Source organism: Hemitrygon akajei, chromosome 16 (assembly GCF_048418815.1).
Source record: "Hemitrygon akajei chromosome 16, sHemAka1.3, whole genome shotgun sequence".
NCBI lineage: Eukaryota > Metazoa > Chordata > Chondrichthyes > Myliobatiformes > Dasyatidae > Hemitrygon > Hemitrygon akajei.
Window position 1 is genome coordinate 380,780 of NC_133139.1, and position 26,909 is coordinate 407,688.

Genomic DNA, 26,909 nt, shown 5'->3' on the forward strand with positions numbered 1-26,909 from the left:
AAGACATGCCAGCTGATAGGTTAATTGGTCATTGTAAATCGTCCTGTGATTAGACTTGGATTCAATTGGGGGGTTGCCAGGCAGCGATGCTCAAAGGGCCGGATGGGCCTGTTCCACACCGTATCTCAATAAACAAACAACTTATTAAAGTGTTTTCATAAAATAGTAAACTATTAATAATAGGGGACCTTTTGATATATGATACTTAAATCTCCATAAAACATTTGATAAGATAAAGCATCAAATATTATTAATAACTTCTTGTGATGTAGTTGCTAAGATATTGGTATGAAGAGTGGATTGAATGGCTCACAAGAAGACATAATTTGTTTTTTTACTGGCTAACAAGATCATCAGCCAGTGGTAAGAGTAGGCTTCCTCACCCCCACCCCTCTGACTCTCAACATAGGAGCCCCTCAGGGCTGCGTACTGGGTCCCCTCCTTTACTCCCTGTATACCCATGACTGTATCGCCATCCACAGCTCCAATCTGCTAATTAAATTTACTGATTGATTAGCCTTACTTCAAACAATAATGAGGTGGCCTACAGGGAAGAACTCATTTCTCTGACACAGTGGTATCAAGAAAACAACCTCTCCCTCAATATCGCAAAAACAAAGAAGCTGGTTGTGGATTACAGGAGGAATGGAGACAGGCTAACCCATATTGACATCAATGGATCTGGGGTTGAGAGGGTAAACAGCTTCGTTCCTCAGCATCCACATCGCTGAGGACCTCACGTGGTCTGTACACACCAGCTGTGTGGTGAAAAAGGCATAACAGTGCCTCTTTGGGTCCCCAAATCTTAAGAATTTTCTACAGGGGCACAATTGAGAGCATTGACTGGCTGCATCACTGCCTGTTATGGGAACTGTACTTCCCTCAATCGCATGACTCTGCAGAGAGTGGTGTGGACAGTCCAGCGCATCTGTAGATGTGAACTTGCCACAATTCAGGATATTTATAAGGACAGGTGTGTAAAAAGGGCCTGAAATATCATTGGGGACCCGAGTCACCCCAATCACAATCTATTTCAGCTGTTACCATCTAGGAAATGGTACCGCAGCATAAAAGCCAGGACCAACAGGCTCTGGGACAGCTTCTTCCACCAGTTCGTCATACTGATTAACTCATGCTAATTTGAGTGTATTTCTAAGTTACATTGACTGTTCTATTAATTATAAATTACTATGATTTCACATTCAGACAGAGACGTAGTGCAAAGATTTTTACTCCGCATGTATGTGAAGGATATAAGAAATAAATTCAATTCAATTCAAACTGCAATGAATAGTGTGAGGACAATCTGGAGGGCAGAGCTTAGTCATGATGGCGCTAAATGGTGACTCCTTTGCTTGCATCTTCAGAAACAGCTCTACTTCCAGCTTTAATTCTAATTTTCCCTTTCAGACTTCTTTTGAAGACCCTGACCTGGAGTTACACGCTGACTTTGGTTCTTTGCCGGAATTGGACCTGCTCTTGGGATTTCACGATTGGCTGTTATTTGACATGCCAAGGACGCAGCCTTAGAGATTCACTTGCTTTAGGAGGTCTGAGATCTCATGGCTCTGGAGATGGACAGATCAAAGGTTGGTGTCCCGGCTGGAGATTGGTGTGTCGTGGGAGTCAGAAGATCTACAGCTGTGTGCCCAGAGACCTGAGATCTTTGGACACAGAGTTCAGAAACAGCAATGCAACAGACTTTTAACATCGTAAACCAGCAAGTTGTTTGTTATGTCTCCGCTCTCGCTGTGAAACTCTTTCTCTCTCCTATTAGGGAGAAAGAGAGAGAGAGCTTGTGGTATGTTGAATACTGGGTGAATAAGTAGTCTTTGGAGTACTGCAAGTCTGTGTGTTTATTGTTGCTTTGCTCATGCCTGAGTACTCAGTGGTGGGTTCCAATGCTTTTTTTTGCTAGCGGGGGTTAGGGGGGGATTGTTGCTTACTGTTGTTTACGCGCGGGAGGGAGGGAAGCTGGGCGGGCAGGTTCTAACATTTAACTGTCATTCATTCTTTGGGGGCACTCCTCTTTGTGGATGGTTGCAAAGAAAAAGCACTTCAGGATGTATATTGTATACATTTCTCTGACATTAAATGTACATTTGAACTTTTGAAACCTTTGAGAAAGGAATTAATGCTGGGTCCTTAAGCTGGATGAATGTGCCCAAGAATGTGCCGGTGGCAGTTATTTTAAAAGGGAGCCTCGAGAGCATTTGTCCATTGTATGTGGCCTATCAGCAGCTATAACTGGAGCACCAATCATGAGTTAGATAGCAGGGAATGTTCAGGCATAAAAGGGAGACACTGCCTAATGGAGTGGTCATCAAAGGAGTGATCTGAAGCAGAGTGGTAGGGCTTTGGCTCATTTGGACTTCGGCAATAACGGGGCGAGGTGAGGTAAGTTACCTGTGATGAATAGAAACAGGAAGTATGTCTGTGAGGCTGGTGTTCTGTACTGGGTGTCAGATGTACTGGATGGGAGACTCCCAGCCTCCCGGATGGCCACATCTGCACCAGATGTGGCGAGCTGCAGCTCCTCAGGGACTGTGTTAGGGAACGGAAGATGCAGCTCGTAAGTGCATCTGGTCAGCGAAAGTGAGGAGGTGATAGAGAGGATCTATAGGCAAGTATTCACACCAGGAACTCGAGAGACAGATAAGTGGGTAACAGTCAGGAGAGGGAGGGACAAGTGTCAGATACTGGAGAGTACCCCTGCAGCTGTCCCTGTTAACGATAAGTACTCTTGTTTGAGTACTGTTGGCGGGGGGGGGGGGGGGGGGGGACCTACCTGGGAGAAGCAACAGTGGCTGTGCCTCTGGCACAGAGTCTGGCCCTATGGCTCAGAAGGGTAGGGAAAGGAAGAAGGCAGCAGTAATAAGGACTCTATAGTTAGGGGTTCAGACAGGTGATTCTGTGGACGCAGGAAAGAAACAGATGGTAGCTTGCCTCCCAGGTGCCAGGGTCTGGCATATTCTGAGGTGGGAAGGTGAACAGCCAGAGGTCGTAGTACAAAATGATACCAACAACATAGGTAGGAAAAGGGAGGAGGTCCTGAAAACAGATTACAGGGAGTTAGGAAGGAAGTCGAGAAGCAGGACCTCAAAGGTAGTAATCTCAGGATTATTGCCTGTGCCATGCGACATCTAGTATAGGAATAGAGTGAGGTGGAGGATAAATGCGTGGCTGAGGGATTGGAGCAGAGGGCAGGGATTCAGATTTCAGGATCATTGGGACCTCTGAGGCTGTACAATGGAGTTTTTAATCCACAGCTTCAAACCCCTCCTTACAAATGAAAATATTAAATAGCTGCTTCTGTCCTGTATATTTTTTGTCATACATTGATCTCAAAGAGAAAACATAGGACTGTTTTTCTCCTTGAATTTAGAGCCATACAGCATGGGAATAGGCCCATCATCCCAACTAATCCATCCCAACCCAGGGCCCTCTCAAAGTTAGGGCCACTTGCCCAACTTTGAACCATATTATTCTAAACCTTTCCTATCCATGAACATATCCAAACGTCTTAAAATTCTGTTATTGTACCTGCTTCAACCACTTTCTGAGGCAGCTGGTTCCAAATGTATATCACTCTCTGCATCAAAGCTCACCTCTAAGGTCCCTTTAAATTCTTCCCCCCCCCCCCCCCCACCTTATTCATTTTCCCTAGTGGAATAGTGGAGATAGGCATCTTGGTTGGCAGAGACTATTTGGGCCAAATGGCCTGTTTCCATGCTGAATGATTCTGTGGGTCTATAAATGTTCCTATATGCAGACATGGACTGCTCTATTGGCTGAGAATTCTTTAAAGGATAAGTGCAGTGTTAGTGAAAATTTTTGGGCTAGGATATTGATGGGAATCCCAGTCTTTAGTTTGCTGCTGTTTGGAAGTGTACTGATAAGGTGGTAGTTAGTTGGATTGGATTTATCTGTGAATATTATGTAGTTGGGGTAACTTTACACATAATGGGGTTGATGCCAGTGATAAAAGTCTCCTGGTATTTCTTAGCTAGAAGCATGTCTAGTTATTGAATGCAAGCCTTCAGTAGTATAAGAACATATGAAATAGGCCAGGAGTAAGGCTATCTAGCCCATCCCGCTTGCTCCACCATTTGATAAGATCATGGCTGATCTGACCATGGACTCATCTCCACTGACCTCCCTTTTCTCTATAACCCTTAATTCCCTTACTATGCAAAAATCTATCCAACTTTGTCTTAAATATATTTACTGAGGTAGCCTCCAATGCTTCATTGGGCAGAGAATTCCACAGATTCACCACACTTTGGGAAAAGCAGTTCCTCCTCACCTCTGTTCTAAATTTACTCCCCCGAATCTTGAGGCCATGTCCCCTAGTTCTTATCTCACCTACCAGTGGAAACAACTGTCCTGCCTCTATCACTTTCCTTATTTTATATGCTTCTATAAGAACTCATCTTATACTTCTGAATTCCAGTGAGTACAGCCCCAAGCAACTCAATGTCTCCTCATAGTCTAATCCCCTCATCTCTGAAATCAACCTGGTGAACCTCCTCTGCACTGCCTCCAAAGCCAGTATATCCTTCCTCAAATAAGGAGACCAGAGCTGCATGCAGTAATCCAGGTGTGGCCTCACCAGTAAACTGTACAGTTGCAGCATAACCCCCACCCAGCTCTTAAATTCAATCCCTCTAGCAATGGCCAACATTTCATTTGCCTTCTTGACAGCTTGCTGCACCTGCAAACCAACCTTTTGTGATTCATGCACAAGTACTCCCAAGTCCTTCTGCACAGCAGCATGCAGCAGTATTTTTCCATTTAAATAATAATCTGATCTTCCATTTTCCCTTCCAAGGTAGATGACCTCACATTTACCAACATTGTACTCCATCTGCTGGACCCTTGCCCACTTCCTCTGCAGACTCTCCCTATCTTCTGCACAATCTGCTTGTCCACTCAATTTAGTGTCATCAGCAAACCTAGATACACTACACTCAGTCCCCTCTTTCAGATTGTTAATGTATATCGTGCGGACCCATCACTGACCTCTGCAGCACACCTCTCACCACTGACTGCCAACCAGACAAACCCCCATCTACCCCAACTCTGCTTTCTATTGGTTAACCAATCCTCTATCCATCCATATACTTTAGCCACCTTTTTTTGCTTTATATAATTATAAAAGCTTTTACTATATATTTTTATATTTTGTGCTAGCATATTTTTATAATCTATCTTCCCTTTCTTTATTGCTTGCTTAGTGGTTCTTTGTTACTTTTTGAAGTTCTCCCAGTCTTCCAGTTTCCCACTACTCTTGGTGACTTTGTACACACAAACTTTCAGTTTGAGTCTTCTTTTTATTTCCTTAGTTATCTGAGGCTGGCTCTCCCCACCCGTACTGTCCTTGCTTTTAACTGGAATATACTTCTGCTGAGTAGTGTGAAAAAACTTTTTGAAAGTCTTCCACTGTTTCTAAACTATCCCACCATATAGCCTGTGTTCCCTGTCTACACTATCCAAATCCTCCCTCATCCTGTTGTAGTCTCCCTTGTTTAGGCATAATACACTGGTTTTAGATTGAACCAGTGCAGTAGCACCCTCCATTTGTATGAGAAATTCAATCATACTCTGATCACACTTTCCAAGAGGATCCCTAACCACAAGATACTAGTTTTGTCTCATTGCACAGGACCAGATCTAAGATAGCAGATTCCCTTGTAGGTTCAGTAACATGCTGTTTAAGAAAGCTATCATGGATGCATTCTATGATGTCCTCCACAAGACTGGCTCGACCAACTTGATTCACCTAATCTATGTGCAAGTTGAAGACCCCATGATAACTTCTGTTCCATTCTTACACGCCTCAGATATTTCTCAGTTTATTGCCTGTGCCACTGTAATGTTATTATTTGGTGGCCTATAGACAACTCACGCCAGTGATTTTTTCCCTTTACTATTCCTAATTTCTAACCATATGGATTCAACATTCTGCTTCTTACATCTTAGAGCGTTTCTCACTATTGCCCTGATCTCATTCCTAATTAAGAGCAGTACCCCACCTCTCTTACCTTCCTGCCTATTCTTCCATATTACCTGATACCCTTGGATATTTAATTCCCAATCTTTTTCACCCTGCAACCACGTCTCTGTAATGGCCACTAAATCATACCCCTTTGTACTGATTTGTCCCACAATTTCAGACCTTGTTTTGAAAACTACAGGCATTCAGATAAAATGCCCTTACACTCATTGTGCTTTTAAAATCTTGTAATTTTTGTCTCTTTTGCACGTCTTTTCTGCACTCCACCTTTCCTTTTCTCTGTCTTAACTTTTGCTTTTACTTTATCTTTATCTACACTTTTCTCCTTTGCTTTATCCATACTTCTCCAATCTGTTGAACACACTCCTCTGCTATTTAGTTTAAAGCCTTATCCATAGCCCTAGTTATGCAATTCTCCAGGATCCAGGTCCCTTCAGATATGATTACACTCAGCTTCTGGCTAATACAGATTTGAATCCAATGGGAACAAACATCTTAATTTCTCTGTCTAACAAAAGTTTAGTTTTGACATTTCCAACTAATCCCAAGTTCCAGATTTGAAAGATTGTTTTTGCTCTTGGGATAAGGAAGAATTTCCTGATATTATCTTAGTGCAGTATGGCCTTGAATTTCTACCCTTTCCTTAGACTTCACAAACAAAATAACTAAACTTGTCTCTTGCCTTTTATACTTTCTATACTTCTATTGCCAACCAATGAGAATCACTGTGGAGCAGAATGAGAAATTGAGGTGGTGTGTTGTGGGAGACAGCAGCAAGCTGGCTGCTGGCGGTGTGCCCAGAGACACGAGTTCTTTGGGCACAGAGCTCAAAAGAGACATTTAACATCGTAAATCAACGAGTTGTTTGTTATGTCTCCTCTCTCGCTGAGAAATGGAGACATCTCTTTTTCCCTTATAAGGGACAGACAAGAGAACCTGTGGTATGTCGAATTACTGGGTGAATGAGTAGTCTTTGGGATCCTGCAAGTCTGTGTCTTTATTGATGCTTTGCTGCATGCTTGAGTGCTTGTGGGGGTGCTGTTTTTTTGCTGGTGGGGGGATCATTGCTTTGCTGCTGTTTATACTTGGGAGGGGGTAGCTGGGAGGTGCAGAATCAGAAAGGATAGCAAATACGGTACTCAAGGTGTTGTATCTAAATGCACGTAGTATAAAAATAAGGTGGAGGATCTTGTTGCAATATTACAGATTATTGGATATGATGTTGTGGCCATCACTGAATCGTGGCTGTAGGGTGGTTGTAGTTGGGAGCTGAATGTCCAAGGTTGCATGTTATATCGGAGGGATAGGAAGGTAGCAGATGAGTTGGTGTGGCTCTACTGGTAAAGAATGACATCAAATCAGCAGAAAGATGTGACGTAGGACTGGAAGATGTTGAATCCTTGTGGGCTGAGTTAAGAAACTGCAAGGGTAAAAGGGCAATGATGGCAGTTATATCAAGGCCTCCCAACAGTGGCTGGGAGGTGGACCACAGGTTACAACAGGAAATAGAAAAGGCGAGTCAGAAGGGCAATATTATGGTTGTCATGGGAGATTTTAACATGTACATGGATTAAGTTGGTAATGGATCTCAAGAATGAGTTTGTTGAATGCTTAAGAGATAGTTTTTTAGAGCAGTTTGTCGTTGAACCTATTAGGGGATCAGCTATACTGGATTGGGTGTTATGTAGTGAACTGGAGACGATTAGGGAGCATAAGGTAAAAGAACCAGTGATCACAACATGATTGTGTTCAATCTGAAATTTGATAGGGAGAAAGTAAAGTCTGATGTAGCAGTATTTCAGTGAAGTAGGGGAAATTACAGTGGTATGAGAGAGGAGTTGGCCAAAGTAAATTGGAAGGAGCTGCTGCAGGGATGTCAGCAGAACAGCAATGGAGTGCATTCCTGGGAAAAATGAGGAAGGTGCAGGATATGTATATTCTAGAAATGAAGAAATACTCAAATGGTAAAATAGTACAACCGTGGCTGACAGAGGAGGTCAAAGCTATTGTAAAAGCAAAAGAATGGTAGTTTGTAAGGTGTGTTCAGGAAGATTTCCTGACACAATACGTAGATAAGCCTACAAGAGGCAGGGAAAGGATTGTAGGGTACAGGAACCATGGTGTACAAAGACTGTTGAAAATCTAGTCAAGAAGAAAAGAAAAGCTTACGAAAGGTTCAAAAATCTAGGTAATGACAGTGATCTAGAAGATTATAAGGCTAGCAGGAAGGAGCTTAAGAATGAAATTAGGAGAACCAAAAGGGGCCATGAGAAGGCCTTGGTGAGCAGGATTAAGGAAAACTCTAAGACATTCTATAAGCATGTGAAGAGCAAGAGGATAAGACGTGAGAGAATAGGACCAATCAAGTGTGACAGTGGAAAAGTGTGTATGGAACCAGAGGAGATAACAGAGGTACTTAATAAATACTTTGCTTCAGTATTCACTATGGAAAAGGATCTTGGCAATTGTAGGGATGACTTGCAGTGGACTGAAAAGCTTGAGCATATAGACATTAAGAAAGAGGATGTGTTGGTGCTTTTGGAAAGCCTCAAGTTGGGTAAGTCTCCAGGACTGGTCAAAATGTACCCCAGGCTACTGTGGGAGGTGAGGGAGGAGATTGCTGAGCCTCTGGCGATGATCTTGCATCATCAATGAGGATGGGAGATGTTCTGGAGGATTGGAGGGTTGCAGATGTTGTTCCCTTATTCAAGAAAGAGAGTAGAGATAGTGCAGGAAATTATAGACCAGTGAGAGCCCATGCTATTTCAGGAAAGTTACTAACATGGTTAGAGCATTGGCTGATTGTTAGGAAGTGAGTGGGAATAAAAGGATCCTTTTCTCATTGGCTGCCAGTGACTAGTGGTGTTCCACAGGGGTTAGTGTTTGGACCACTTCTTTTTATGCTGTATATCAATGATTTAGATGATGGAATAGATGGCTTTTTTGCCAAATTTGCAAATGATAGCAAGATTGGTGGAAGGACAGGTAGTGTTGACTAAACAGGTAGGACACAGAAGGACTTAGACAGATTAGGAGAATAGGCAACAAAGTGGCAGATGAAATACAATGTTGGAAAACACATGGTCATGCAGTTTGGTAGTAGAAGTAAATGTATGGCCTATTTTCTAAATGGGTAGAAAAGGCAGGAATCTAGATGCAGAGGGACTTGGGCGTCCTTGTGCAGAACACCCTGAAGGTTTACTGCAGGTTGAGTTGGTGGTGAGGAAGGCAAATACAATGTTGGCATTCATTTCAAGAGGTCCAGAATGTAAGAGCAAGGATGTGATGCTGAGGCTTTATAAGGCACTGACGAGTCCTCACCTTGAGTATTGTGAACAGTTTTGGTGTCCTTATCTTAGAAAAGATGTGCTTGCATTGGAGAGGGTCCAGAGGAGGTTCACAAGGATGATTCCAGGAATCATACGAGGTTCATCCAGGAATCATCAAGGTTTTCATACGAGAAACGTTTGATGTCTCTGGGCCTGTACTCACTGGAATTCAGAAGGATGAAGGGGATCTCATTGAAACCTTTCGAAAGTTGAAAGGCTTAGACAGAGTTGATGTGGAAAGGATGTTTCCCATTGTGGGGCAGTCTTGGACAAGAGGGCACAGCCTCAGGATAAAGGGGTGCCCTTTCAAAATAAAGATGCGGAGAAATTTCCTTAGCCAAGGGTAGTGAATTTGTGGAATTTGTTGCCACATGCAGCTGTGGAGGTCAGGTTGTTGGGTGTATTTAAGGCAGAGATTGATAGGTTCTTGATTGGACGTAGCATCAAAGGTTATGGGGAGAAGTCTGGGAAATGGGGTTAAGGTGAGATTTAAAAATAAAGGATCAGCCATGATTGAATGGCAGAGCAGACTTGATAGGCCAGATTGCCTAATTCTGCTCCTATGTCTTGTGGACTTTGGTGTTCTAACATTTAACTGTGTCATTCTTTGGGGCACTCTTCTGTTTTTGTGGATCTTGGCAGAGAAAAATAATTTCAAGATGTATATTGTATACATTTATCTAACATTAAATGTACCTTTGAAACCTTATAAACATTTGGATTACCTCAGAGTAGTTCCTGTGGGAAGGGTCCAATACTTTCAGTAAAACCTCCATCTGGAAAAAGTCGTTGTTTGCATTCACCTCTCTTGCTCCTTTGAAGATCTTTGTAAAGGAGCCTTGACCCAGACTTTCACCCTGTTAGGAAAGAAGGAAAACATGAACATTAGCTCAGCTGCCTTGCATCCTCACCTTGACTTGGATAAGCTGGAAGTCACTGTATTCCTACTTCTGCAATTTCAATGCCATGGCAGCTATATGTTCTTGGGTCTAGATGACAGTAATCACAGGTTAAAAATGCAGGCAATTCACATCCATTTGTAGGGCATTCAGTCCATAAGATATAGAGGCTGAAATGGCCCATTGAGCCCATCGAGTTTGCACTGCCAATTCACTATGGCTGATCCATTTCCCTCTCCATCCAGATCTCCTGTCTTCTCCCCATATCCCTTCATGGCCTGACTAATCAAGTATCTATCAACCTCTGCCTTAAACATACCCAATAACTTGGCCTCCATAGTTGGCTGTGGCAACAAATCCACAGAATCACCACTCTCTGGCTAAATAAACACCTGTTCATCTCTATTGTAAATGGATATCTCTCTGTTCTGAGGCTGCGTGCTCAGGTCTTAGAATCTCCCACCATAGGAAACATTCTCTCCACATCCACTCTACCAAGGTCTCTCAGCATTCGATAGGTTTCAATGAGATGACCCCTCATTCTTTTGAATTCTAGTGAGAAGAGGACCAGAGCCATCAAACACTCCTCATCTGATAAGCCTTTCAAACCCAGAATAACTTTCATGAACCTCCTTTGAACCCTCTCCAATGTCAGCACATCCTTTCTTAGATAAGGGGATCAAAACTGCTCAGGATACTCCAAGTGAGGCCTCGCCAGTGCTTTATAGAGCCTGAGAGATGGTATGGTAGCATAGTGATTAACAGAATACTTTACAGTATAGGTGACACAGGTTCAGTTCTGGCCTGTAAGGTATTTGTATGTTCTGCCCGTGACTGAGTGGGTTTCCTCTGGGTGCTCCAGTTTCCTGCCACAGTTCAAAGATATACTGGTTGGTAGGTTGATTGCTCATTATAAATTGTCCTGTGATTGGGCTATCATTAAATTGGGGGATTGTTCGGCAGTGTGACCAGAAGGGCTGAATGTTGCCAGGTCTGGAGGACCTGAGTTACAATGAAAGATTGAATAGGGTCAGACTTTATTCTTTAGAATGTAGAAGACTTATGAGGGGTGTAGATAAGGTAAGTGCAAGCAGGCTTTTTCCACTGAGGTTGGGTGGGACTACAACTAGAGGTCATGGGTTAAGCGTGTAAGGTGAGAAGTTTAAGGGGAACATGAGGGGAAGCTTCTTCACTCAGAGGGTCATGAGAACAAGCTACTGGAACAAGTGGTGCCTGTGAGCATAATTTCAATGTTTAAGCAAAGTTTGAATATGTACATGGACATTAGTGGAGGGCTAAGGTCCCAGTGCAGATTGATGGGAGGAGGCATTTTAAATGGTTCTGCATGGATTAGATGTGCCAAAGGGCCTGTTCCTGTGCTGTACTTTGCTATGACACCATGACCACCAACTCCACCTGCAAATTAACTTTTAGGGAATGCTGCATAAGGATTCTCAAATACCTTTGCAACTCAGATTTTTGAATTTTCTCTCCATTTAGAAAATATACTATGCTTTTACTTCTGCTACCAAAATGCAGAACCATACAGATCCCGACATTGTATTCCATCTGCCTAAGTCCTTCTGTAGCCTCGCTGCTCCCTCAACACTACCTGTTCCTGAAATTTGAGAAGCTAAAATCAGATGTATCAGTATTACAGTGGAGTAAAGGAAATTACAATGTCACGTGAGAGGAGTTAGAAACATAGTGCCAAACATGTACGTACTTTAGAAATTACCTAGAGTTACCCATAGCCTTCTATTTTTCTAAGCTCCATGTACCTATCCAGGACTCTCTTAAAAGACCCTATTGTATCGGCCTCCACCACCGTCACTGGCAGCCCATTCCATGCACTCAGTATTCTCTGTGTAAAAAAACTTACCCCTGACATCCCCTCTGTACCTAGTTCCAAGCACCTTAAAACTGTGCCCGCTTGTGTAAGCCATTTCAGCCCTGGGAAAAGGTATTTGACTATCCACATGCTCAATGCCTCTCATCATTTTAAACACCTCTATTAGGTCACCTTACATCCTCCACCACTCTAAGGAGAAAAGGCCAAGTTCACTCAACCTATTCTCATAAGGCATGCTTCCCAATCCAGGCAACATCCTTGTACATCACCTCTGCACCCTTTTTATATTTTCCACATCCTTCCTGTAGTGAGGTGACCAGAAATGAACACAATGCTCCAAGTGGGGTCTGACCAGGGTCCTATATAGCTGTTACATTATCCCTCAGCTCTTAAATTCAATCCCATGGTTGATGAAGGCCAATGCACCATATGCCTTCTTAACCAGAGTCAACCTGTGTAGCAGCTTTGAGTGTGCTATGGACTCAGACCCCAAGATCCCTCTGATCCTCCACACTGCCAAGAGTCTTACCATTAATACTATATTCTGCCTTCAGATTTGACCTACCAAAATGAACCACCTCACACTTATCTGGGTTGAACTCCATCTGCCACCTCTCAGCCCAGTTTTGCATCCTATCAATGTCCCGTTGTAACCTCTGACAGCCCTCCACACACACTACAGCACCCCCGACCATTTTGTCATCAGCAAAATTACTAACCCATCCCTCCACTTCCTCAACCAGGTCATTTATAAAACTCATGGTGAGAAGATCCCTGAGGCACACCACTGGTCACTGACCTCCATGCAGAATATGACCCATCTACACCCTTTGCCTTCTGTGGGCAAGCCAATTCTGGATCCACAAAGCAAGGTCCCCTTGGACCCCAGGATTCCTTACTTTTTCAATAAGCCTTGCATGGGATACCTTATCAAATGCCTTGCTGAAATCCATATACACTACATCTACTGCTCTACCTTCATCAATGTGTTTAGTCACATCCTCAAAAAATTCAATCAGGCTCGTAAGGCACAACCTGCCCTTGACAAAGCCATGCTGGCTATTCCTAATCATATTATGACTCTCCAAATGTTCATAAATTCTGCCTCTCAGGATCTTTTCCATCAACTTACCAACCACTGAAGTAAGACTCACTGGTCTATAGTTTCCTGGACTATCTCTACTCCCTTTCTTGAACAAGGGAACAACATCTGCAACCCTCCAATCCTCCAGAACCTCTCCCGTCCCCATTGATGATGCAAAGATCATTGCGAGAGGCTCAGCAATCTCCTCCCTCACCTCCCACAGTAGCCTGGGGTACTTCTCGTTTGGTCCCGTTGACTTATCCAACTTGATGCTTTCCAAAAACTCCGGAACATCTTTCTTAATGTCTAAATGCTCAAGCCTTTCAATCCGGTGTAAATCATCCCTACAATCGTCAAGGTTCTTTTCAGTAGTGAATTCTGAAGCAAAGTATTAAGTATCTCAGCTATCTCCTCCAGTTCCATACACACTTTTCCACTGTCACACTTGATTGGTCCTACTCGCTCACGTCTTATTCTCTTGCTCCTCAATAGGTTAGGACCAATGCATGGGGAAAACAGAAATAAATCAAAGATAGCATGCAACAGAGATGATAGAAAGGACAGGCAGGAAATGCAGCATAATCGTAGCCAGTGGGATGAGTTATAATGGGAATAGAGGCATGGTTCAGTTAAAACAGAAAGCAAAAAATACTGGACTGAAAGTGTTATGTTTGAATGCACACAGGATAAGGAATAAAATGATCTTTGAATTCAGCTGCAGATTGGCAAGCATAATGATGTGGCCATCTCTGAAACTTGGCTAAAAGATGGCTGCCATTGGGAGCTAAACATCCACGGATATATGGTTTATTAGAAAGATAGGTTAGTAGGTAGAGGGGGTGCTATGGCCCTGTGTATAATAAATAATATTAAATCATTAGAAAGGGATGACATAGGATTGGAAGATGTAGAGTCTCTATGGAGTGAGTTAAGAAACAGCAAGGGTAAAAGGACCCTAATGGCAGTTGTATTCAGGCCTCCAAACAGCATCTGGGATGTGGATTACAAATTACAAAAGGAGATAGAAAAGGTGTGCCATAAGGGCAACATTATGATAATCGTTGGGGATTTTAACATGAAAGTGGATTGGGAAAACTAGGCCAGTACTGGACCTCAAGAGAGATAATTTGTAGAATGTCTAAAGGATAACTTTTTAGAACTGCTTGTTGTTGAGCCCACTAGTCCCAATAGTGCTGGATTGGGGGTTGTGCAATGATCCAGAGGTCATATGAAAGCTCAAGGTTAAGGAATCCTTAAGGATCAGTGATCACAATATGATCAAGATCACTTTGAAATTTGAGAAATAGAAACTAAAATCCAATGTGTCGTATTTCAATGGAGTAAAGGAAATGACAATGGCATGAGAGAGGAATTGGCCAAAGTTGACTGGAAAGGGACACTAGCAGAGCAGCAATGGCTGGAGTTTCTGCAAAAAATGAGGGAAGTGCAAGACAGATGTTTCAAATAATTAGAAATTTTAAAATGGAAGAAGGACACTACCATGGCTGACAAGTAAAGTCAGAGCCAAAGTAAAAGCAAAAGAGAGGGCCTACTAGAAAGCCAAAGCCAGTGGGAAGATAGAGGATTGGGAAGTTTTTAAAAACTTGCAGAAAGAAGGGGTCATTAGAAAGGAAAAGATGAATTACAAAACGAAGCTGGTGACTAATATCAAAGAAAATGCTAAAAGCTTTTTTAAGTATCTAAAGGTTAAAAAGGAGTCGAGGGTAGATATAGGACCAATAGAAAATTACACTGGAGATATTGTAATGAGAGATGCAGAGATGGCAGAGGAACTGAATGCGTATTTTGCATCAGCCTTCACAGTGGAAGACATCCGCAGTATATTGGGAAATGAAGTATGTGCAGTGAAAATTACGACTGAGAAGGTGCTCAGAAAGCTTAATGGTCCGAGGGTGGATAAATCTCCTGGATCTGATGGAATGCATTCTCGGGTTCTGAAAGAAGTAGCTGGAGAGATTGTGATGGCATTAACAATGATCTTTCAAGAATCGCAATTTAAGAAGGGTGGGAGGCTGCAGAAAGGAAACTATAGACCCGTTAGTCTGACATCAGTAGTTGGGAAGTTGTTGGAAATGATTGTTAGGGATGAGATTATGGAGTACCTGGAGACACATGAGAAGATAGGACAAAGCCAGCATGGTTTCCTGAAAGGAAAATACTGCCTGACAAACCTACTGCAATTTTTTAAAGGAAATTACAAGCAGAGTAGACAAAGGAGATGCAGTGGATGTGGTATACTTGGATTTTCAGATGGCTTTTGACAAGGTGCTGCACATGAGACTGCTCAGCAAGTTAAGATCCCATGGAATTATAGGGTAGTTACTAGCATGGGTGGAGCATTGGCTGATCGACAGAAAACAAAGAATGGGAATAAATGGATCCTATTCTGGCTGGCTGCAGGTTACCAGTGGAGTTTCACAGGGGTCGGTGTTGGGACCATTGCTTTTTACAATGTATGTCAATGATTTGGAATATGGGATTAATGGATTTGTGGCTCAATTTGCCGATGATACAAAGATAGGTGGAGGAACGGGCAGTGTCGAGCCCTTGGATAGTTAAGGGGAATAGACAAAGAAGTGGCAAATGAAATACAATGTTGGGAAGTGTATGGTCATGCATTTTGGTGAAAGAAATAAATTGGTAGGCTATTATTTAGATGGGGAAAGAATACAAAATGCAGAGATGCAAAGGGACTTGGGAGTCCTTGTGCAGGATGCCCTAAAGATCAACCTCCAGGTAGAGTCAGTGTGAAGAAGGTGAATGCAATGTTGGCATTCATTTCTAGAGGTATAGAATATAGGAGCAAGGATGTGATGTTGAGGCTCTATAAGGCACTCATGAGATCATATTTGAAGTATTGTGTGCAGTTTTGGGCTCCTTATTTTAGAAACGATATACTGACATTGGAGAGGGTTCAGAGAAAATTCATGAGAATAATTCCAGGAATGAAAGGGTTACCATATGAGGAATGGCTGGCAGCTCTTAGGCTGTATTCCTTGGAGTTCAGTTGGATGAAGGGGGATCTCATTGAAACATTCCGAAAGTTAAAAGGCCTGAACAGATTAGATATGGCAAAGTTATTTGCCATGGTAGGAGAGTCCAGGACAAGAGGGCATGTCGTCAGAAGTGAAGTACGTCCATCTAGAACAGAGATGTGGAGAAATTACTTTAGTTAGGGGGTGGTAAATCTATAGAATTTGTTGCCACGAGCAGCTGTGGAGTCCGAGTCATTAGGTGGATTTAAGACAGAAATAGAAAGATTCTTGGTTAGCCAGGGCATCAAAGGGTATGGGGTGAAAGCAGGGGAGTGGGGATGACTGGAAGAATTGGATCAGTTCATGATTGAATGGCAGAGAAGACTCAACAGGCTGAATAGCCTACTTCTGCTCCTATATCTTATGGACTTGATTGCTTGGAACATAGAAAACTGAGTGGAGATTTGATAGGGATATGCAAAATTATAAGGCATATAGAAAGGATAAATGCAAGCAGGCTTCTTCAACTGAGACACTCAAAATGCTGGTGGAACACAGCATGCCAGGCAGCATCTATAGGGAGAAGTGCTGTCGACGTTTCGGGCTGAGACCCTTTGTCAGGACTAACTGAAAGGAAAGATAGTAAGAGATTTGAAAGTAGTGGGGGGAGGGGGAAATGCGAAATGATAGGAGAAGACCGGAGGGGGTGGGATGAAGCTAAGAGCTGGAAAGGTGATTGGCGGAAGTGATACAGAGCTGGAGAAGGGAAAGGATCATGGGATGGGAGGCCTCAGGAGAAAGAAAGTGAGGGGGGAGCACCAGAGGGAGATGGAGAACAGGCAAACAACTAAATATGTCAGGGATGGGGTAAGAAGGGGAGGAGGGGCATTAACGGAAGTCAGAGAAGTCAATGTTCATGCCATCAGGTTGGAGGCTACCCAGCCGGTATATAAGGTGTTGTTCCTCCAACCTGAGTTTGGATCCAAACTCAGGTTGGAGGAACAACACCTTATAAATCCAAACTCAAGTTGGAGGAACAACACCTTATATACCGGCTGGGTAGCCTCCAACCTGATGGCATGAACATTGACTTCTCTGACTTCCGTTAATGCCCCTCCTCCCCTTCTTACCCCATCCCTGATATATTTAGTTGTTTGCCTGTTCTCCATCTCCCTCTGGTGCTCCCCCCCCCTTTCTTTCTCCTGAGGCCTCCTATCCCATGATCCTTTCCCCCCATCCCATGATCCTTTCCCTTCTCCAGCTCTGTATCACTTTCGCCAATCACCTTTCCAGCTCTTAGCTTCATCCCACCCCCTCCGGTCTTCTCCTATCATTTCGCATTTCCCCCTCCCCCCACTACTTACAAATCTCTTACTATCTTTCCTTTCGGTTAGTCCTGACGAAGGGTCTCGACCCAAAACGTCGACAGCGCTTCTCCCTATAGATGCTGCCTGGCCTGCTGTGTTCCACCAGCATTTTGTGTGTGTTGTTGTTTGAATTTCCAGCATCTGCAGATTTCCTCATGTTTGTTCTTCAACTGAGGTTGTATGGGATTACAATGAGAGGTTATGGGTTAAGGAAGAAAGGTGAAAAGTTTAAGGGGAACACAAGGGGAAACTTCTTCACTGATTGGGTTGTGAGAGTGTGGAATAAGCTGCCAGCAGAAATGGTACACGCAAGCTTAATTTCAATGCTTAAGAGAAGTTTGGATAGATACTTGGATGGTAAGGTTATGGAAGGCTATGGTCCCAGTGCGGGTAGTTCAGCACAGACTAAATGGGCCAAAGGGCCTACTTCTGTGCTGTACTTTTCTATCACTCCATGACTCTATTGCCTCATGGAAAACAAAATGCAGCAACTACACTGACTCTTGATGAATCCTGGACCTTCCAAATGAAGATGGACCACTCCGAATAGTATTGAGATCCTTGTGTCTGTGCATAAGGAAGCCACAGCATAAAAGTGGTGACCACTGTAGAGCCTGAGCTCACACCTGCTCATTCCTGTTCTGTCTATCCCACAAACAACAATGTGGTAACTCCCAGATGATCTGCAATTTGTGATTTTATTGCTTAGGCAGGACTTTGGTTTAACACTTTATCCAAAAATGGAATCTATATTATTCCCCCAGTTCTGCAGTGGAGAGTAGCCTGAGCTTTCAGGCCAGCAGCTTTTTTTAGGGGACGTTACAATCTCCCTCTACTCCCAGCAGCTGCTGTTGTGTATTTAATATTTCAGTAATATTTGAGTAATAGTGTAAATATATTATTTGATTAAGCATCCTTGCTCATTTAAATACTTCATTATGGTATGTGAAAGGCATGTGATGTCATCAGGCCATCACTTCACATGTGAACACCTCGCTGAAGTTAAACTCACATTTCGAATTCCCATCTTTTCAGTACAATCCGTTCTTATGTTTTGGAATCACAAAACATAACAGTGGTGATGATGTATTTTTAAAACAAATCCAAGATGACTACATATCTATTGTAGTGCAGTGAGGCATTCAAGTTAAAAAAATAGAGTAGTGAGAAATGATAGAGTTAGAAGCTCCTTTTTTTCTTGGAGCAGCACATTTTCTTCACTAAAGGAAAGAAAGTTGAAAAAAAAACAGAAAACAAGAGAATTTACCAGTTCATAAAGATAATAGTCATTTAAAAAAAAGAGTAGAAATGGCTGGCTACATCAGAAAGATTGATGCATTTGATTATACAATCAAATATGTAAACTGGAATATATATACTGAATGGATTGAACAGTACTTTAAATCAAATGAAATAGCCAATGAGAAGTGTGTGCCAGTTTTGCTCAGTGCATTGGATTTAAAGGCATACAGTTTGCTTGGAAATTTGATTACTCCAACCAATTCAAAATGAGCTTTGCTGATATTGTGAAAGAAATGTTGGAACATTTAGAACCAAAACATTGTTGATTGCAGAATGCTTTATGTTTCATAAGTGAGATCAGAAGGAAGGGGAGTCCATTTCAGTGTGCATAGTTGAATTGAAGACAATTACTTAGGTAATGGGCTTAATGATGCACTGAGAGATCATTCAATTTGTGGAATATTACAAGAAAACATTCAAAATCAGCTCCTAACTGAAACACACCTTAGATTTAAAAGAGCAATTGAAATACAGTAGACAAACCAATGGAAACAGCAAAGACACAACTGAATTGCAGTAATGAATGAAAGTGAGTGTGGACAAAATTACAATGTCTAAACAGAAACCAGTCTAGCTGAACAATAACATTACCATTGTGGCAGGGGCTCACATACACCTCATCAATACAGATTTAAAGGTGAAACTTGCAAAAAATGTAACAAAGTAGGAAATATACAAAGAACATGTTGAGCACACAAAAATAAACTACAGAGAGAAAAAGATAAAAATTCAAGTTGCAGTTTCAAAAACAGCACTAATCTGTATGATTTGGATGAAAAATCCGATAATGATGAGAGTGACACAGGATTGTGTAGCCTTGAGATTTAGGGTTACGGTTAACAGTAGACCAGCAATATAGCTTACACCAGAAGTGAATGACAAATTAATAAAAATGGAATTGGACACTGGTTCAGCTGTTTCAGTCATTCCCCAAAAGGAGTTTGAATGACATTTCAAAGATACCAAACCATAATCTGCAGATATCTAACTAAGAACTTATACTGGATAAAAGATAACTCCCCTAGGAATGTCATTCTTAACAGTGAAATACAATAACCAACAAGCTACATTGGGCTTGTATGTGGTAAAAACAGGAGGGCTAGCACTGTGGGAGTGTGATTGGTGACAAAAATGCAACTTGATTGGAGATCCATCCACCATTTGTATATCCACTGTAATATAGTCAATGGAAAGCAAATTAAGAAAAGTACTGGATGATGCCACAACTGTCTCCATGCTGTACACCATAAACTTTTGGCCAACATGCTCAAACTAGAAGAAAGGTGTCCAGAGCTGTCAGAATCACTTCTTGCACTCACAGAGTCAATTCCTACAACCACCAAGGAGGAGGCCCCAGAACCTGAGAATGTTTTCACAGCCACAAGTCTCACCTGCTAAGTAGAGTGACTTCCCTTGTCAGGAAAGATGTTATCCCACAAGAGTAAGAAATCCTCCACAGTGATTAAATATTTAGACCTGAATGGGACAATTTAAAATTTACTGTGCTGTGGATTTCTGTATACTGTAGTAGTTGTATTATATAGTATATTGAGTTAGTTTACAGTTAAGCAGGGAGGAGTGTTGTATATTCAATATTTCATTAATATTTGACTAATATTGTAAATATATTGTTTGATTAAGCATTCATGTTCGTTTAAATATTTCACTACAGGGCAAATGTAAAAGCATGTGAATAGAAGGCATCACCACCACATCATGTGTGCACCTTGCTTAAAATAAATATGAACGAAGTTAGACTCCCATTTTGGACTCTCATCTCTTCCTTTCAATTAGTTTTTGCTTTGGAGTTACAAAACTTAAGAGCTGCTGTGTGGGTACACAATGGCATTTGGAGTGAGCTGAGCACCAGTTAAAGCTATCTCCCGTATCCGTGCTTTTATCTAATATATATGTAATTGTGCACAGACACAACAAATTGGCAATGAGAACGAACCTGAATGTCAGAGAATATCACGAACTGCACCAACAGTCAGGGGACAAAACAATATGACAGCATGAGAAAGCCGTGAATAATAGGCAAAAACACACTGAATTTAAAGTGAAAATAACATATAAGTGGCTTCAGTTAGGAAAGCTGATGATTTTGATAGCGGTATTGAAAGCTGGGAGTCGTATATCAACAGGGTTGAAATGTAAAGCGAACAATGTGGAGGAGCGAAAGAAAGCCCCTGCACTTCTTAGCTTAATGGGCCCAAGAATGTTGTCTGTTATGCAACCTAGTAACCCCTGAAAAGCCAGCAAGCAAGACTTTGATGAAATTGTTACAATTTTACAAAATCACTTGAGCCCTAAACCACTGGTAATAGCTGAGATTTAGATTTTACAAAAGGAACCAGTCAAGAGATGAAAGAATTTCTGAATACATTGCAGATCTGCAAAAACTTTCCCAGTGCTGTGACTTTAGAGATGGACTTTCTGATGCATTAAGGGATTGGCCTGTATGTGGCATGCGTAGTCAAAGCACTCAAAAGAGGCTACTGTCCGAAAGAGATCTAACCTTAGAATGGACATTGACCATTGCAATATCATAGAGGCTGGAGCAAAGGATGTAACAGAACTACAGAAAAGGAGGTTAGAAAGTGAAATGCACAAAATTTCCCTGAATAGTGCAAAAAGCCAAAAATGTTATTGGTATGGCAAATCCTCTCATGATGCAAATGACTGTTGGTTCAAAGAAAAAGTCTGTAGAAAGTGTCACAGACAAGGTCACATAGAGAAAATGTGTAAGGCAGACAAAAAGCACAACTGAGTGAAAAGTCTCAAACACAAAACTAAGTAAATGTATAAAGTTACCGAATGTAAAGCAGAATCAGACAACATAGAGTCTGACAAAGGTGAACTGTCATGCCTAGAACTGTGCAGTATAATTTAAGGAGATGACAAAATCATCTGGATCACAATAGATGTGTCAGGGGTAAAACTGAAAATGGAACTGGACACAGGGTCAGCTTTGTCTATAATTTCAGAGGCTGACTACAACAGATTGTTTTCTAAGATACCATTGGAGAAGACCTCAGTGATGCTAAAGACCTACACAGGTGAAGAAGTGTTTCCCAAAGGCAAACTGTAGGTAAATGTGATGTATGGAGGCCAAACACAGTAGTTAGAGCTGCATGTATTGAAAAATGGAGGGCCAGCTCTTTTTGGATGTGAATGGTTGAGAAAAAGCCAACTAGACTGGCACTCAATCAAAGCTCTCAGTGCGGTATCAACAGGCAACTACAGCCCAAATGGCAGCACTAAACAGAGGCTGTCATAGCTGCTTAATGCCAATCAGAAGCTGTTTGAGAAGGGAATAGATAAACAGATTAAAGACTGGGCCAAAAGCTGTTTGGGATGCCAAAAAGTTCAAAATGCACCCCCACATTACACCTGTGGGAGTGGCTATCTTCATCATGGTAAAAAGTACATATGACTTTGCTGGGCCAATTAATTACAAATATAAAACACAAAATAATTGATTGCTTTAATTTTCACCTCCCTTCAATATAACACACTAAATCATCACTAGTGTAGCCAATTGGTTTTAGAAGTCACATAATTAGTTAACTGGAGATCTGTTTTTTAGAAATCTGAAATCAAGGTGCTTCAATTGAATGTAGTATAATACACTATGAAGACCAAACAACACTCTAAGCAACTCCGCAAAAAGGTTATTGAAAAGCACAAACACGAAATCTGCAGATGCTAGAAATTCAAGCAACACACACAAAATGCTGGTGGAACACAGCAGGCCAGGCAGCATCTATAGGGAGAAGCGCTGTCGACGTTTCGGGCCAAGACCCTTCGTCAGGACTCAAAAAGCACAAGTCAGGAGATGGATACAAGAAAATTTCAAAGTCATGAAATATTCCTTGGTGTACTGTTAAGTCAATGATCAAGAAATGGAAAGACTATGGCACAGCTGTAATGTCCCTAGAGCAGGCCATCCTTGAAAACTGAGTGACCATGCAAGAGGGGGACTAGTGAGGGAGGCCACCAACAGACCTATGAAAACTCTAGAGGAGTTACAAGCTTCAGTGGCTGAGATGGGAGAGACTGCACATACGACATCTGTTGCCCAGGTGCTTTACCAGTCACAGCTTTATGGGAAAGTGGCAAATAGAAAGCCACTGTTGAAAAAAACTCATGTGAAATCTTGGCTAGAGTTTGCCAGAAGGCATGGGGAGACTCTCAGGTCAGCTGGAAGAAGGTTCTATGGTCTGATGAAACCAAAATTGAGCTTTTTGTCCATCAGACTAAATGCTATGTTTGTCATAAGCAAACACCTCACATCATCCAAGACATAGCATCCCAACTGTGAAGCATAGAGGTGGCTGCATCATGCTGTGGGGATGCTTCACTGCAGCAGGCCCTGGAAGGCTTGTGAAGGTAGAGGGTAAAATAAATGCAGAAAAATACAGGGTAATCCTGGAGGAAAACCTGATGCAGTCTGCAAGAGAACTGTGACTTGGGAGCAGATTTATTTTCCAGCAAGACAATGACCACAAGCATAAAGCCAAAGCTACACAGGAATGGCTTGAAAACAACAAAGTTAATGTCCTGGCATGGCCAAGTCAGAGTCCAGAACTCAATCCAATTAAGAATTTGTGGCTAAACTTGAAAAGGGCTGATTACTCACGATCCTTGTGCAATTTGACAGAGCTTGAGCAGTTTTGTAAAGAAGAATGGGGAAAAATTGTGGCATCCAGATGTGCAGAGCTGATAGAGACCTATCCACTCAATTACAAACTCAAGGCCATAATCGCTACAAACTTGCATCTACTAAATACTGTCTTGAAGGGGCTGAATACTTATACAATCAATTATTTTGTGTTTTATATCTGTAATTAATTTCTTTCACTTTGTAGAGATCTGTTTTCACTTTGACATGAGTCTTTTTCTGTTGATCAGTGTCAAAAAAGCCAGATTAAATAATTAAATCCACTGTAATCCAATGTTGCAAAACAATAAAACATGAAAACTTCTGGGGGCGGGGGGAGTGGTGGTGGATACTTTTTATAAGCACTGAAGCACTGTGTAGCTAGTTGTGCACAGGAATTCAGGGCAGGAAGGGAGCTCAGGCTGGGATCCACTAAGTTCAATTGAACTTAGTTCATTGTGCCACATTGTGTGATGTGATAGCTGGAGTCAGAGGTCAGTTTAGAATAGTTTCTTAAAGGAGGAGAGAAATGTGTGAATGTCCAGCAGGGGAGTTGCTTCCTGTACAACTCATAGCACTGAAACTGATGTCCAGGGAGCAAATAATAGTCAAACTATTCCTCAGTCCACTCTCACAATAGTGAAGCTGACATCTAGCAGTCACTAACACTGAGATTTGCCTAGGTCTGAACTTTACAAGGAAATATACAATCCAATTATGTCATCTCTGTTTGTGTGAAGTCAGGCAGTGCACAATAGGCTTTCACTTCTCTAGAGATCACTTAGGCCACTGAAGGTCAAGAAGTTTCCAGCCATTAATTTGAACTGGCACGGACTCTGTTTGCTTTCTGATGTAATTTCCTCATCGTGTGACAAGCTTGATGTCCATGTGACCACTCCTCATCATAACTCACCCCACCCTGACCTTCCTGCTCACAGACTCAGAAGAACCCCGCTGACCACTGGCTTCTTTGTCCCATCCCACAGCCTGATCCTGGTTGTGTGCTCCTTGTGAAGGAATGGCTTCCCCTGTATGCTGTCTGCTCACATCTCAGGCCTTACATGCTGCTGAATTTAGACCTCCTCTAACAGGTTATTGACTCACCAAGGCCACAGATAATGGTACTCATTTCATTTTGTGGTAGAGAGGTAGATTAATTGGACAACCATGTCTGTGCTAACGCTTTGGGAGAATGCCCCAGAACTGATCACACAGTGTTTGAGTCTTACTCCTTCCATTGCTATCTAACTCTCATGAATTCTATCCCAAGTACTCTACAGGACAAACCATTCTATGTCCAATAAAAGAACCCTCTCAATAAAACCCTTCTAGTCCTGACAATTTTTAATTAATGTCTAAACATTCTGATTTTCAGCACAGATTTCCTCCACAAAGACTTTTCACTGTTTGTACATTCTTGCCAAAGGCTGTGCTCTTCTACACAAACCTGTTCATCCATGTTCCTCATTGCAAAATCAATATCATTAATATGGCTCCAATTCATTCTTTTCAGAGGTCAACACTAGAGACCCTCTATCTTCCTGCCTTCCATTCCTCATTACAGCCAAGGCCTTATCTGCTGTCCTAAGTGATTGAGGAAGATTCTGGGGACTATTCATTCATTCAGAAGGAGAATATGGAGTTCTGCATGAAGTTTGGGTCAGCAGTTACAACTTGGCCAATTTCACTATAAATAGATTCAATGGACACAGGAACACTGGTGGTTTGGGCAGGAAGTTTGTTCAAATTAGACCATAAGACTGTAAGACAAAGGAACAGAATTAGGCCATCTGGCTCATCAAACATTCTCTGCTATTCAATGGCAGAGGCATCTCAAACGCATCTCTCCCATTTCCCGCACATCTGCCCTCACCCCATTGTCCCACCACCCCACTCGGGATAGGGTTCCCCTTGTCCTCACCTACCACCCCACCAGCCTCCTGGTCCAACGTGTAATTCTCCGTAACTTCCGCCACCTCCAGCAGGATTCCACCACTAAGCACATCTTTCCCTCCCCCCCTCTTTCTGCTTTCTGCAGGGATCACTCCCTACGCGACTCATATCCATTCGTCCCCCCCCATCTCTTCCCACTGATCTCCCTCCTGGCACTTATCCTTGTAAGCAGAACAAGTGCTATACCTGCCCTTACACTTCCTCCCTCACCACCATTCAGGGCCCCAGACAGTACTTCCAGGTGAGGCAACACTTCACCTGTGAGTCGGCTGGTGTGGTATACTGTGTCCGGTGCTCCCGATGTGGCCGTTTATATATTGGTGAGACCCGACGTAGACTGGGAGACCGTTTTGCTGAACACCTATGCTCGGTCCGCCAGAGAAAGCAGGATCTCCCAGTGGCCACACATTTTAATTCCACATCCCATTCCATTCTGATAGGTCTATCCATGGCCTCCTCTATTGTCAAGATGAAGCCACACTCAGGTTGGAGGAAAAACACCTCATATACCAGCTGGGTAGCCTCCAACCTGATGGCATGAACATTGACTTCTCTAACTTCCGTTAATGCCCCTCCTCCCCTTCTTACCTCATCCCTGATATATTTAGTTTCCCCCCCTCCTTTTTTTCTCTCTTTCTGCCCATCACTCTGCCTGTTCTCCATCTCCCTCTGGTGCTCCCCTCCCCCTTTCTTTCTCCCTAGGCCTCCCGTCCCATGATCCTTTCCCTTCTCCAGCTCTGTATCCCTTTTGCCAATTACCTTTCCGGCTCTTAGCTTCACCCCACCCCCTCTGGTCTTCTATCATTTCGCATTTTCCCCTTCCCCCACTACTTTCAAATCTCTTACTATCTTTCCTTTCAGTTAGTCCTGACGAAGGGTCTCGGCCCGAAACGTCGACAGCGCTACTCCCTATAGTTGCTGCCTGGCCTGCTGTGTTCCACCAGCATTTTGTGTGTGTTGCTCTGCTACTCAATCATGGCTGACCTTATTTTCCCCTCCTCAACCCCATTCCCCAGCCTTCTCCACGTAACCATTGATGCTGTGTCCAATTAAGAACCTATCAATCTCTACTTTCAATACACCCAACAACTTGACCTCCACAGCTGCCTATGGTAACAAATTCCACAAATTCATCCCCTCTGGCTAAATTTCTCTGCATCTCTGTTTTAAATGGTCAGACTTCTATCCTGTGGCTGTACCCTCTTGTCCTAGACATCCCCACCATGGGAAACATCTCTTCCACATCTTCTCTGTCCAGGCATTCAACATTCAAAATGTTTCAATGAGATCTCCCCTCATCCTTCTAAATTCCAGCGTGTACAGAGCCAGAACCATCAAATGTTCTTTCATTCCCTGGATCATCCTTGTGAACCACTTCTGAACCCTTTCCAATGTCAGCAATTTTTTGTACAAGGCATTGGTAAGGCCAAATTTGGAATATTGTGTAC

The 26,909-nt window shown here is 42.5% G+C and overlaps 2 protein-coding genes across 19 annotated transcripts in view; one reads left to right on the top strand and one right to left on the bottom strand.

Moving 5' to 3' along the window:
• Positions 1 to 20,606, top strand: part of LOC140739679 (uncharacterized) — a 65,422-nt gene extending 44,816 nt beyond the window's left edge. For 13 of the 14 annotated variants that reach the window (XR_012101715.1, XR_012101716.1, XR_012101717.1 and 10 more), the window contains one exon: positions 1,411 to 1,969. The gene's annotated coding sequence lies outside the window, so the exon portion shown is untranslated. Of the gene's footprint in view, positions 1 to 1,410; positions 1,970 to 20,517 lie in introns of those variants that run through there. The other variant, XR_012101708.1, reaches the window with a different exon arrangement.
• Positions 1 to 26,909, bottom strand: part of LOC140739678 (tyrosine-protein kinase JAK2-like) — a 254,486-nt gene that overhangs the window by 75,832 nt on the left and 151,745 nt on the right. For all 5 annotated transcript variants that reach the window (XM_073068052.1, XM_073068054.1, XM_073068049.1 and 2 more), the window contains one exon: positions 10,071 to 10,202. In XM_073068052.1, coding sequence (XP_072924153.1) covers positions 10,071 to 10,202 — 132 coding nt within the window. The remainder of the gene's footprint in view (positions 1 to 10,070; positions 10,203 to 26,909) is intronic.